This window comes from Neolamprologus brichardi, chromosome 14, assembly GCF_056152115.1.
Source record: "Neolamprologus brichardi isolate AB-2024 chromosome 14, ASM5615211v1, whole genome shotgun sequence".
Classification (NCBI taxonomy): Eukaryota; Metazoa; Chordata; class Actinopteri; order Cichliformes; family Cichlidae; genus Neolamprologus; species Neolamprologus brichardi.
In genome coordinates this window covers 36,616,220-36,630,800 of record NC_142117.1, presented here as the reverse complement: position 1 = coordinate 36,630,800, position 14,581 = coordinate 36,616,220, and the positions used below count along the sequence as shown (strand labels likewise).

At 42.6% G+C, this 14,581-nt stretch overlaps 2 protein-coding genes and 1 pseudogene across 2 annotated transcripts in view; 1 reads left to right on the top strand and 2 right to left on the bottom strand.

Moving 5' to 3' along the window:
- The window catches only part of atg16l2 (autophagy related 16 like 2), a 125,811-nt gene extending 118,193 nt beyond the window's left edge, over nt 1-7,618 (top strand). The window contains exon 19 of the mRNA XM_087851267.1: nt 7,581-7,618. The gene's annotated coding sequence lies outside the window, so the exon portion shown is untranslated. The remainder of the gene's footprint in view (nt 1-7,580) is intronic.
- On the bottom strand, nt 2,124-2,985 carry LOC102794944 (olfactory receptor 11A1-like; annotated as a pseudogene).
- Nucleotides 7,619-11,996: 4,378 nt separating the features above from the next.
- On the bottom strand, nt 11,997-12,929 carry LOC102794662 (olfactory receptor 4S2-like). The gene has a single exon (XM_006781934.2). It carries the CDS (start codon nt 12,921-12,923, stop codon nt 11,997-11,999), a length of 927 nt encoding a protein of 308 aa, XP_006781997.2. The 5' UTR covers nt 12,924-12,929.
- Between the last annotated feature and the right edge of the window lie 1,652 nt (nt 12,930-14,581).

The window sequence follows — 14,581 nt, the reverse complement described above, 5'->3', positions numbered from 1 at the left end:
CAGATTGCCAAGCACTCTGTCTCCACGATGCTGTACCTGGACTCCCACTCCAAAGGTTTCCTGCTGATGTACACAACCTTTCTTAACTGCTAGGAAAAAACAGCCCCCAGGCATACGTCAGTCTGCATCAGTCTGCAGGATGAAAGGTAGGGAAAAGTTAGAAATGGTGCAGGGGTTCCCCACAGAGAACCTTCTTCACCTGGGCAAAAGCTGCCTGGCACTGTTCTGTCCAATTGATCAGATCTGGTCCAATCAGGGACATCCTTTTGGATGAGATAAGTTAAGGGGCTGGTCAGCTCCAAAAAGTTCAGGACTAACCATGGATAAAAACCAGCAAGCGCCAAGAGCTGTCACACCTCTGTTTTAGTCTTAAGATGGGGGCAGGCTGTGATAGCCATTGTTTTATCCACCAGGATGGAGGCCAGTGTTAACGGACCTCTCTGCATTGAATCATGCTTGTTATTATTCTCTGTCTCTCTTCCACAGCATGTCTTTATCCTGTTTTCCTTCTCTCTCCCCAACTGGTCGCAGCAGATGGCCCCGCCCCTCCCTGAGCCTGGTTCTGCCGGAGGTTTCTTCCTTCTTCCTTACAATAAATGACTGTTACTGTGATTCTGCACTGTATAAATACAATAGAATTGAAATAGATATAATAATGAGTCTATTTCTTCAGACAGCTTTCAATTTGTTTCCACTCATGTACTGTTGCATGAGATGAACATCAAAACCAAACAGAAACAGTTGCATAACTGATCATGTGCCAGCCACAGGCCTGCACTTCATCTGTCACCACAGATGATCCAATTGGTAGGTAAAGTAGGAGCTAAGTGCATGATATTTAAGCCTAGAGAGAGACCTGGCTGTGGGAACAGACTCTGGATTTGCCTGAACTGGAGCCAATGAATTATCAGACTTCTATTAAGGGCACTTTGGATGATTGTTGAACACTGACTTTAAACAAAACACACTGAACTTAACCTCCCAAATCTGCATTTTGAGTCCTCCTTAGTTATGACACCTCCTCAGTAAATTAACAGTATGTGCTGCTAGGATATGCTCTGCAAATGTATTTTTGTATGGTCTTTATATGAAATTCCTTGAAGCACCTGTCTTTGTGATTTAATTCTATATAAACAACATGAAATGAATTTTTTTTTTTTATTTCTCACATGCAATGATCGAAACTGAAGATAAAAAAACAGTACTGAGGAAAATTATAACTCAAAGCCCTACACTGAACTTATTATTTGGTTAAACACACACACACACACACACACACACACACACACACACACACACACACACTTTTCATATCCAGCATAAATGCTGTGTCTTTTGGGTCTGACAGCAAAGCAGCACCCCACACCCTGTGGCAGCTGTGACAGGTTCCAGCGACCCTGATAAGGATAACCAGAACAGAGTAGATGGATGTTTTCTCACTTCCATTTTCACTGGTTACTACAACAAAGTCAATGACTCTTTAATCTGTTGGTTTGCAGAAATTTCAGGCACAAGCAGGCGTTTATAAAATGGAAGAAATCACATCTGTATCGGGATAAAGAGAAAAACCTGTTTACTAACTTACATTTATTAAATCTATCAGCGGTACCATTAGCCCTAACTAACAACCTGACTGCCAAAAATGATCTTGTAGCCTTTAGGCTAACTTAACCCTTCTAAATATATTAAATAATGAACTAAGTGATGGCACAATGACTTCTGATTTCAGACACATTAAGACCAAAATCAATACCAGTTCAGACAATTCTGTGTTTCGTTTATTATATCATTTCTCACAAGATTTCATTATAATAAGACACTGCAACAGTCCTTGTAAACCTGTCAGCTTGAGGCTGAATTCAAATCAGGAAAGAGACGGATCAGGAAAACAAAAAAGACAAAATGGATGGATCTTGATTCTGACATGAAGACGTATTCAATTGTCTCCAGAATTGACTGTGGAGAAATTTAACTGCCAAATATTTGCTGAATAAAGCACAAACACATAGTTTTAACTGGATATTATATTTTAAAGTTTGATTTGTGACAAAGTGTAAAAACCTTCATTCTACGAATTACATTTTTACATGAGACTCGGATTTTGGTCAGATTTAGCCCATAGATTACAGGATTGAAGAGTGGTTGGCACGTCAGCCAATATATTGATAAAAAAATACGCAACATATTTGGGAGCTGTCTCATATCAAATCTGTTTTGTATAATTTCAAAAAAAGCACCACATGAAAAGTTGAGCAGTGAGGCGAGGTGAGGCGTGCAGGTGCTGACGGCTTTGTGTCGCGTCTGTTTGGATCCAGAAAAACAGACTTTCAGGATCCTAATGTAGGTGTAAAAAATTAAAGTTACCAGAAGAACTAAAGTGAACGTGTAGAACAGTCCATAGATGTTATTGGCTGTGGTGTCAGAACAGGCCAGTTTAACAATGGAGTAGTTGTCACAGTACACTTTGTTAATGATGTTCCCACACAGCTGCAGATGTGAGCTCAAAGAAATTAAAACACCTATTGCAAAAAAAGTCAACAACCATGTTAATGCAATGAGCACGGATACCTTACTAGAACTCATACATGTGTGATATCGCAGAGGACAGCAGATGGCAAGATATCTGTCATAAGAAATAACAGCCAAGTTACTAAACTCAATACTTCCATATGCATAGACACAGAAGATCTGCAAGAAACAAAATGAAGCAGAAACAGTGTGGACATCAGAGAGGATCTGAAGCAGGAGGAACGGAAACAGCCCTGTGCTACCATACAGCTCATTCACAAACAGGCTGCACAGAAACATGTACATAGGTTCATGTAAGCTTCTGTTCACACAGATAACCACAATCAGCAGCACATTGGAACCTACAATGAAAATATACAAAGCAAGAATAACAATGAAGTACAAGTAAGTGACACGTCCTGTGTCAAAATAGCCAGCAAGGGTGAAAAAGGAGACCTGTGTGGTGTTTATCATCATTGTTCTTTGGATTCACGATAACTGAATGGGTCACCTAAAAATATGTTGTTTTGTTTATCTTTCCAACATCTCACAGATCTGCTGGCTGTACAACTGGCTCATCAAACCTAATGATAATAAATAAGTTCAGAAGAAACAAGCTCTAAACTTATTGTATATACATTTTCAATGAGAAGCTGGACCTAGATGAAACATAAATCTGTTACAGGAGCAAAGAGCAAGGGTTGGTTTAATCTGTCATCACTGACCATATGCTTATAATAAATAAAGGTTAAACATAAGCCAAACTTATCGTTCCCTTATCAAAAGTATTGTAATGATTACAACAAAGTCTTGGATGAAATCCTTACATGAGCTGATCTTCTGCTGTCATTGACCTGAAAATTTGATGCATCTTCTAATCTCAGCTGACACCCACCGCAGGAGGCAGAGCTCATTATCTAACACTCGTGTTTAAGGCTGCCTACTATTACTGTTTTTAAAAGGACAAAGGCGATTCAGGAAATCCCAGCGAGGAGGCCAAGAAATTCCCCAATCAGGCTTATGTTCCTGTCTTTACAAAGATGATCTTATTTTTCTAACCTCTCCCTGTAAATCCCATCTGAAACCTCCATTCTCTTCCAGTTTACTGCTGCTCTCTGCTATCTGCACAGTACAGTACTACACAGCTCAGTTACCTGCTCCGTTTTTTATTGTTATTTTGCCTGTCCCATTTGGTTCTTTAGCCATCAAAATTGTTGTCTGAAGGCCAAGAAAGACACCCAACAGATTTACTTTATCAAGTGGATCATCACAGCCTTGACATATTGGTCTATTTGATCGACCGTTGTTGACACGATTCTTTTCTTTTCTTTTCTTTTATCCATCCATCTTCTGCCGCTTTATCCGAGGCCAGGTCGCGGGGGCAGCAGCCTAACCAAAGAAGCCCTCCCTCTCCCTCTCCCTCTCCCCAGCCACCTCCTCCAGCTTACCTGGGGGAACACCAAGGCGTTCCCAGGCCAGCCAAGAGATATAATCTCTCCAGCATGTCCTGGGTCGGCCTTGGGGCCTCCTCCTGGTGGGACATGTCTGGAAAACCTCACCCAGGAGGTGCCCGAACCACCTCAGCTGGCTCTTTTCGATGTGGATGAGCAGCGGCTCTACTCTGAGCCCCTCCTGGATGGCTGAACTTCTCACCCCATCTCTAAGGGAGAGGCCAGCCACCCTTCGGAGGAAGCTCATTTCCGCCACTTGTATCCACGATCTGTTTCTTTCGGTCACTACCCACAGCTCGTGGCTATAGGTGAGGGTAGGGATATAGATCAACCGGTAAATTGAGAGCTCTATAGTAAAGTGAGAAAGTGATATTACTATAACTAATGTGATATGATTGAATATGTGATTAATACATGAGAAAAGAAATCTGCCACCACAGCACGCCACCCTTTTCCGGCTGAGAACCATGGCCTCAGATTTGGAGGTGCTGATTCTCATTTCCACTGCTTCACACTCGGCTGCAAACTCGATCAAGCCAACAGAACCACATCATCCGCGAAAAGCAGAGATGAAATTCTGAGGCCACCGAAGTGGAAGCCCTCCGCCACGTGGCTGCGCCTAGAAATCCTGTCCATAAAAATTATGAACAGAACCGGTGACAAAGGGCAGCCCTGGCGGAGCCCATCACCCACCGGGAATGAGTCTGACTTATTGCCGGCAATGCGGACCAAGCTCTTGCAACGGTTGTATAGGGATCGAATGGCCCGTAGCAATGGGCCAGACACCCCATACTCCCGCAACACCTCCCACAGGACACCCCGAGGGACATGGTCGAATGCCTTCTCCAAGTCCACAAAACACATGTAGACTGGTTGGGCAAACTCCCATGCACCCTCAAGTATCCTCGAGAGGATAAAGAGCTGGTCCAGTGTTCCGCGACCAGGACGAAAACCGCATTGTTCCTCCTGTATCCGAGGTTCGACTAGCAGACGAACTCTTCTTTCCAGCACCCTGGCATAGACTTTCCCAGGGAGGCTGAGGAGTGTGATCCCCCTGTAGTTGGAACACACCCTCCGGTCCCCCTTCTTGAAGATGGGGACCACCACCCCGATTTGCCAGTCCAGGGGTACTGCCCCTGATCTCCATGCAACATTGTAGAGGCGTGTCAACCAGGACAGCCCTACAACGTCCAGAGCCTTCGGGAACTCGGAGCGGACTTCATCCACACCAGGGGCTCTGCCAAGGAATTGTTTAACTGCCTCAGTGACCTCGCCCCTGTAAACTGGTGGGTCATTCCCCTCATCCCCAGACTCTGCTTCCTCCTCGGAAGACGTGTCAGTGGGATTAAGGAAGTCCTTGAAGTATTCCTTCCACCGCCCGACAATATTCTCAGTCGAAGTCAGCAGCGCTCCGCCAGCACTATACACAGTGCAGGTAGAGCACTGCTTTCCCCTCCTGAGACACCTGACGGTTTGCCAGAATCTCTTCGCGGCAGTCCGAAAGTCTTTTTCCATGGCCTATCTCAACTCCTCCCCCACCCGAGTTTTTGCTTCAGCCACTGCCCGAGCCGCATTACGCTTGGCCTGTCGGTACGTGTCAGCTGCCTCTGAAGTCCCACAGGCTAACCAAACCTGATAGGACTCCTTCTTCAGCCTGGTGGCTCCCTTCACCTCTGGTGTCCACCATTTGGTTCGGGGATTACCACCACGACAGGCACCAACCACCTTGCGGCTACAGCTCAGTGCAGCAGCTTCGGTAATGGAGACGCTGAACATGGTCCATTCGGACTCAATGTCCCCAGTCTCCCTCGGAATGCTGTTGAAGCTCTGCCGGAGGTGTGCGTTGAAGATCTCGCGGACTGGGGCCTCTGCTAAACGTTCCCAGCACACCCTCACTATGCGTTTAGGTGCACCGGGTCTGTCCAGCGTCCTCCCCCGCCACCTGATCCAACTCACCACCAGGTGGTGATCAGTTGACAGCTCAGCCCCTCTCTTTACCCGAGTGTCCAGAACATATGGTCGCAGGTCTGGTGATACGATTACAAAATCGATCATCGACCTACAGCCTAGAGCGTCCTGGTGCCACGTGCACTTATGGACACTCTTATGTTCGAACAAGGTGTTCGTCATGACTGGGTACTCTGGACTTCCACTCGGACCCGTTCCCCGACCGCAGGGAACAAACCCTCTCATCCACCGGGAAGAACCCCAACGTACCGGCAGCAAGCCGAGGGGATATTAGAATACCAACCCCAGTCCGCCGCCTCTCACCAGGGGCAACTCCAGACTGAGACAGAGTCCAGCCCCTCTCAGGAGGCTGGTTCCAGAGCCCAAGCCATGCGTAGAGGTGAGCCCGACTATATCTAGCCGGTACCTCTCAACCTAACGGACTAACTCAGGCTCCTTCCCCACCAGATGGGTGATATTCCATGTCCCAATTGCCAGTCTTGGCAGCCGGGGGTTAGTCCGCCAGGGCCTCTGCTCCTGACCGCCGCCCGGCACACAATGCACCCGACCCTTAAGGCGCCTCCTGCGGGTGGTGGGCCTGCGGGAGGATGGGTCCATGTCTCCTTTTCGGGATTAAGATCTGGCAACCAGACGATCGGCCTTGGGCACCCTCCCCGGGCCTGGATCCAGGACGGAGCCCCGGTAACCCTATCCCAGGCAGGGTAAACTGTTCCCTTGATGTTTTTCTCATAAGGGTCTTCTGAATCGCTCTTTGTCTGGTTCCTCACCCAGGACCAATTTGCCATGGGAGACCCTACCAGGGGGCAAAAGCCCCCAGACAACATAACCCCTGGGATCCCTGGGACACACAAACCCCTCCACCACGATAAGGTAGCGATTCACGGAGAGGTTCTTTTCTTTTCTTTTCTTTTTAGTTGTTAGAGATGGGACATGCATGGGGGATAGGAAAGGGAGAAAGAAAGAGAGGAAGGAAAAGAAAAAGAGAGGGGAAAAGGGACAGTGAGAAAGGGCACTTAAAAAGAAAACATCTCCGGATCACCCGTCGAGAGAGGAAAAAAGGGGGAAAAAGAGAAAACAAGCAGAAAAGAGAGCAACATAATAACCACAACACCATCGCATTTATATAGCTAAGTGTAAATGTTAAGTCAAATTGTTGAATGTTGACATTGTGTTTCTTAAATTTGTAAAGTCTTACTTCAAGCAGGAGGATCAAAGAGATTCCTTTGATCCTGAACACCTCTCCAGCCACTCTGTGCTGGGGGAGGTTTTATTGTAGATACATAATATCTGTTTCTTGTCTTGTAATCTTCCTGCTTTTATGATCCTTTTAGTGACCAGGAGGACACACACACACACACACACGGGTCTATGTGGTATGGAGGGACTATTTCGCCAAACCCGCCCGGTGGTGGTTTACATGGACTACAGTTTCCAGAGGACTTAGAGCCAAGAGAGCGGGGTTAAAAAAAAAAATTAAAATAATAAATAAAAATAAAATAAAATAAAATAAATAATAAAAACAAAGGTCGATCAAATGGACCAATACGGCAATGCCATGATGATCCATTTGGCAAAATAAATCCATTGGGTATCCTTGTTGGTCTTCAGACAACAATTCTGACGGCTAAAGAACCAAATGGGACAGGCAAAAAGAAAAAAAAAAAAAAAAAAAAAAAAAAAAAAAAAAAAAAGGAAAACATTTGAAAAACATTTGGGTCACTTCAGACCTCATACACTCTCTATAGAAGTCTAGATACACTGATACACACCAACCAGACTCTATTGTGTTTTCTGGAGACATTGTCCACTTTACAACGATGTGTTTTATGAGGTCCAAAAAAACCCCCAATATTGGGTCTTTAAAAGGACAATGATGTAATTTTTAAATAGCTCATCATCACCATGAATACACATCTGACAGCACACAGGATTAATGGAACATCATTTTAGTAGTGTTCTTGGATCTGAACATTAATTTTAACCATAAAAAAAAAAAAAAAAAAGAATATATATAAATGCATATTTATATGCATTTATAGTTTTTTATTTTAAATATAACCTGTCAAAAAAAAATAAATAATAAATTAAATAAAAAAATTATGAAATACAAACTACTTCTGTAATTAACAAGAACTTTTTTTCTTTAAACAGAACATCAGTCAGGCAGCCTGCTGCACAATAAGTCAGTTTTAACAACAATTCAGCAATCTGACCAAGATGTAAAACCACATCTGGCTAAACAGTTATTTTAGTTAATTTTTGTCTGCCTTTTTGCAGTTAATCCTCTGTTTCTTACAAAATCTCTTATGTTTTGAACTGTTCTTCCTGCCAACACCGGATCTTCTACCAATTTGCAATGACTGCATTCATTTTTGGTGGCCAGTTTCCCTTTGTTTATGTGGCCTTTAAAATGCCAATTTTTACTGTTGTTTCTCTCAGCTAATTGGTTCTTGCCATAAGATAAATTCATCAATCACTGTTTGTATCTGGAAGTATACAAAAAGAAGGGTCCCACCTCACTAGTAGACTGGCCAGGTCAAACCCAAGACCCCGTTGTTTTGAACTTCAATTCAGTTTATTTATATATTTTCAAATCACAACAACAGTGGCCTCAAAGTGCTTTATATTGTAAGAAAGACCCTACAATAATGGGAAAAAAGCCCAAAATGAATTATTTCAGGAGGGCGGCTGCGTAACCAGTTAGATAACATATTTCTAAGATTTTCAGGGCCGAGTACAATAACCTCAGTTTGATCTGAATTAAGAAGCAGAAAGTTAGCGGCCATCCAGGTCTTTATGTCTTTAAGACATTCCTGCAGTTTAACTCATTGGTGTGTGTTATCTGGCTTTATGGACAGATAGAGCTGGGTGTCATCTGCATAGCAGTGTAAATGTATGCTATGTCTTCTAATGATGCTGCCTAAGGGAAGCATGTATAGTGTAAACAGAATTGGTCCTAGCACTGAACCCTGTGGAACTCCATAATTAACCTCAGCGTGTGAAGAGGTGTCCCAGTACTGGGTCTGCAATGGTACTGGGTTGTGTTTCAGGTTTTGAATTAATATTCTTTGATTTGTTTTTATTCAGAGTCCTGGTCCTCTTTATTGGTTTTGTGCTTATGTTATAGTTTTTCTCCCTAGGAATCTGTCTTCTGTTACGAAATCAGTTTCTCCCCGGTTCTTTTATTCTTCGGGATTCCAGAGATGGCACCAGAACTCAGTAGTCATTTCACAAAACCTTTATTCATCTTTATTCATCTTCATTTAAGCATGCATCTTCTAGAAGGGGAGATGTGCAAGGCCGGTGTCCCTCTGCAAAATCTTCACTCCTTTGTCTGTGAAACACAGTTTTATAGAAGCGACCCCATCATAAAACCCCCATGGTGTCCTGCAAACTGTGTCTGTGTGTGTATGCATGAGCACGTGAGTGCCTGTGTGTGCGCGTACCCGTGTGTCTATGTGAGTGCACGTGAGTGAGTGTGCATGTAGGTGTGGGTGTGTCGTAACAGTCAAAGCACTGTGTGTGTGTGTGTGTCTGTATACGTGACTTCCTGGGGGTCATAAAAGTAATCTCCTCACCCAAGCTACACCAGATTCCTCTACACAACATAGAAAACACAGTTAACATATTAGAAACACCGAGACCCCCACTCTGCATCCACTGGGCCAGTGGCCTCTTGTTGTCTTACATTTACAGATAAGGTGGAGAGTCTCCTGCAAACCTGCTTCTAAGTTTATAACAATGTGAGTTTTATTAAAGGTACAAGCATCAGCAACCCCCAACTGTAGCTTCCTGTCTCCTTCTATGGCAACAGACCCCCAGTGTCCATAAATTCCTTTCCTTCTAAACAATTACACTCTCAGGCTACAGCTAAGCCAAACTAAAACACAGACCAATCCTTCCTTATTCCTCTGATCTAAACAAATTTAACACATCATATTATAATAATTACTTTCTTGTACTCACACTTCCCATGCTTTTTCGATCTGCCGTGTTCCATGTGCCCTTTGTGTCTTCCCAGTTAGTCACGTCTCCATGTCTCAGTTAGTTCTCTTGTCTCTGTGCTCCATGTTCGCCTGTCTCCCCTGTCAGTCGTGTCTCTTGTCAAGTCCACATCTCTGTGCCTGTCTTGTGTTTCCTGTTTTACTTTAACCGTCTCGCGTCCTTTGTTAATGTTTTCAGTTTTTGCTTCCTTTCTATTTCGTTATGTCAGCTGTGTTTCCCTTTGGTTTGCTGTTCCCTCATTGCTCAGTGTATTTAAGCCCTGTGTTCTCCTCTGTCCATTGTAGTTTTCCAAGTTTCCAAGTTTCAGTTCCATATTTCTAGTTTTCAGAGTTTGGGTTAGCATGCAAGTTTGGCTCTTGCATGTGCAGCAATAAAGCTGCCTCTTTGAGTTTACTTTTCTGTTTATGAGCCTGCATTTTGGTCCTACATCATGCCTGCCACAGCACCAAACATGACAAGAGGACTCTCCATTTACATGAACAAATTGGAGTCTATTAGATAGATATGATACAAACCACTGCAGCACAGTGCCTGTAATACTTACAGCGTGCTCTAATTGCTGTAACAAAATATTATGGTCATCAGTATCGAACGCTGCACTGAGGTCTAGCAGGCTAAGCGCAGGGATGAGCCCACTACAGATTAAGCTCTCTAATTATTGTTCTTGACCTAATCTGAAGGCCACATGAAGTTTGACTCTGCAAAAAATTGGTGACCTCTGCACACTGTGCATCTCAGCATCCACTGACCCCACTCTGTGATTTTACATGGCCATCATGGCTGAGCTGCTGTTGTTCCCAATCACGTCCACTTGGTTATTATCCCACTAACATCTCACTGTGGAATTTTTAGTAGCACAGGTGTCACACTGGAGTTCACTGAGCTCCTGAGAGCCAACCATTCATCCACAGATGTTTGTAGAAGCAGTGATGGTTTTATACACCTGTGGACATGGAAGTGACTGAAACACCTGAATTCAGTGATTTGGATGGGGGAGTAAACGTGTATTAGATGTATTATTGTGCATAATTACTAACACCTCTATGTGTTATCGTAGGATTTACCTTACATTATAAAGCACTTGGACGTAACTGTTATTGTGATGTGACACTATAAATAAAATGTAACTGGACTAAGTATCTATTAATGTTGTTGTGGCTACATAAGTGGAAAAAAATAAGCATTTCAATGACAGGGTCAGAGGTTTTACTCCCGGCCCAGACCTTTGTGATAAATGACTTTAATTACAACCTAACCCCATATACATGTGCGGAGCTGGAAGCTTCTACACTGTATTCCAGTTTTAAACCATCACAGATTTAACAGTTTTTATGGAAAACCATTTTTAAGGGAACCATCATGGATTCTTGTGATGGATGTTTCTACCAATGTTTCTGTGAGTGTCTATCAGGCCAGCTTGAACTATTGAGGTCACCGTCACCGTTGATCGCTGTTCAGCTCCACATTTGTAATCACGGTGTTGCAAGAATTCAGCTGCCTCAACAGAGTACTACTGTGACCACTGATAAAACTGCACAATGCTGTTCATAAACACGGCATATTATAATCAGCACAGGTCTGCAATTAAAAGACAAAGATGAAGGTGCTTCCAAAGAATACTTTATTGGATTTCTTTTAATTTTAAATTAAAATGTTTTCATTCATTCATCCTGTTCGTTGAGACTTTTATGGACCGTTGTTTCCTCTGGTTTAGAAAATCCTTGATTCATCATTGAGACTAGAAACGTTTTACATAAACACCACGCTATGTACCATTCTGACTAATGTGCTTAAATATGTTTTATTCTGTTATGTAAGAATTGATTGTGTAAATAAATGTTTCATTTATAAGATTTCTAAATATCCTTATTGTGAAAGATTAACATTTCATAATATTCAAAGTGACAATATGTGACAAAGATGTAAATAAACTAGTTTTGTTTGAACTTGTTTTGAAAAATGTAAATGTAATGCCTATTACAGTCACACATATTCCAAACATTGTATTGTGAATGCAGAAGTTCCAGAAATCAACTTAGTAAAGTATCTCTTAACTTTATAAATTCATATCTTACCAAATAAAAGACTTTTACATATGAGTCGGATTTTGGTTAGTTTGAGTCCGTACAGGACGGGGTTGAAAACTGGTTGGCAAGTGAGAAAATATATTGATAGGAAAATGTGTAAAATCATGGGAGCTCTGCTCATGTTAAACCTGCTCTGCACTATTTCAAAGAAGCAACCAAACGAAAAGTTGAGCAGAGAAGCGAGGTGAGGCGTGCAGGTGCTGACGGCTTTCTGTCGGGTCTGTTTGGATCCAGAAAAACACACTTTAAGAATCTTAACATAAGTGAACAAGTTTAGCAATGCAAGACCAATTATTACAGTGAATGTGTACACGAGTCCATAGATGTTATTAATTGTTGTGCCAAAGCAGGCCAGTTTCACGACAGAGTAATTGTTGCAGTACAGTGCGTCAACAGTGTGTCCACAGAGCTGCAGTGAGGCATTCAGTGATATCATCACGACTATATTCAGAATAGGGAACAGCCATGTGAGAACGATGAGCTTGGCAACCTTGTTAAACGTCATATGTGTGTGATACTGTAGAGGATAGCAGATAGCAAGATACCTGTCATAAGACATGATGGCTAAGTTATAAAACTCTACATTTGCATAAGTGTAGAGACAGAAGATCTGCAGGAAGCACAGAGGAGCAGAAACAGTGTGAACATCAGAGAGGATCTGAAGCAGGAGGAACGGAAACAGCCCTGTGCTACCATACAGCTCATTCACAAACAGGCTGCACAGAAACATGTACATAGGTTCATGTAAGCTTCTGTTCACACAGATAACCACAATCAGCAGGAGGTTAGATCCAAATATAAACACATACAGAGACATGACAATAGTGAAATATAAGTATTTGAATGGCCCAGTGTCAAAGTAGGCACTGAAAGTGAAATATGAAACCTGTGAAAGGTTTGTCATGATCAACAGTTTGCAGGTTAATGAAAGGATCACAGTGTTATTTAATAGAAGTAGTTTTCAGTCTACTTACAGCATGTTACAGTGAATTAGCATAAAGCTGACTGACATGCAGACGTTCCTTCATTTAAACTCTTCAATCGGGTGATGTAATAGTCTGAGCTCATTGCCAACGGACACTAATTGTGTCTCACAGCTACTCTCAGCATGAAAACAACTTTTGCTGAAATACAAAAACTGTAATTCTAAACTTATTAAAGGGTTTTATATGTGGAGCTGTTATATTTCTATAACTTTTGATCTTTTGATTGCCTGATATGTTTCAGTGTGAATGCCAAAATTATATAGTTTAACATTCAGGACTGCCCATCCGCCATCTAGTCTGGATCTTTGTAATGTATCCCACTTTATACGTGAATGCCTGTTATTCCATATGAATGACTTGAGCAGAGCACTTTTTTCCAGTAGTCGACTGGGGGTGCTAAAGGAAACATTGAACTAATAAAATTAATTCTTGGTAATACATTCATTTTAACTACAGCGATCCGAGCTGGCACTGACGCATGCGTCCATCTATTAACATCCTTTTCTATCTTTTTTAAAATATCACAGTAGTTGTTCTCAACAATAGCGGCTACAGACATCACTATCTAAATACCTAAATAATGAACCTGTCCTACAATGTTTATATCCGGTGGGGTATTGAGAGTGTTCCTGTCTAATTTGAGTAACATAAGAGCAGATTTCCCGAGGTTAATCTTAAAACCTGATAGCTTACCAAAAGTATCTATTAAGTTCAATAGTGTAGGTAAGGTCGACTGCATAGCCGACATGTCGTCCGACAGGCATCATCGGCATATAATGAAATATGGTGTTTTGTACACCCTATAGAAACAGGGATAAAGGTGTTTTGCCGTATTGACTGTGCTAAGGCTTCTATAAAAAGGTTAAAGGAGTGGGGAGAGTTGACATCTGTTAGGTTTATATTGCTGGATTGTCATTTATGCTTAGAAATATTTACTCATATATGCTTAGAGTTATATAATCAATTGCATATTGATAGGATGTCTGATCCTTAGCAGTCTGCAAAGACTCTGTGTGCCTCCCAGAGCACTCTGGCATACACACACACCTTAAGGTCACGAGAGAGGTCATACCATCTCTTACTGCAGGCATGTCCAAAGTCCGGCCCGCGGGCCAATCACGGCCCACAGCTTCAGTCTAATTATGTATAATTTATGGCTCACTTTCTAAGTCTGAATAAATAAATCCTGGCTTTAAAGGTGTAATTCCTTTTTTCACCACATGGTGGCTGCACATTTTTCTGCTACTTGCGCCTGTGCTGCGAGCCCGCCCTTCTCTGCTCATTTCTGCCATGGCGACTGTACAAAAAAAGAGAAAGGTTGATGGTGAGGGCCGCCGCTTTCAGGAGCGGTGGGAATTGCAGTTTTTTTTTTTACTGAAATTCGAGGCAATTGTGTTTACCTGATTTGTAAAGACACTGTTGCCTTGTTTAAGGATTTTAACATTAGGAGACACTAAGAGACTAAACATGCTGCAACATATAACAAGCTAACAGGGAGTGAGCGCGCTGAAAAAGTGAAGCAACTCCAAGCTGCTCTGGCTTCGCAACAGCGATTTTTCACGCGGGCCTGTGAGAC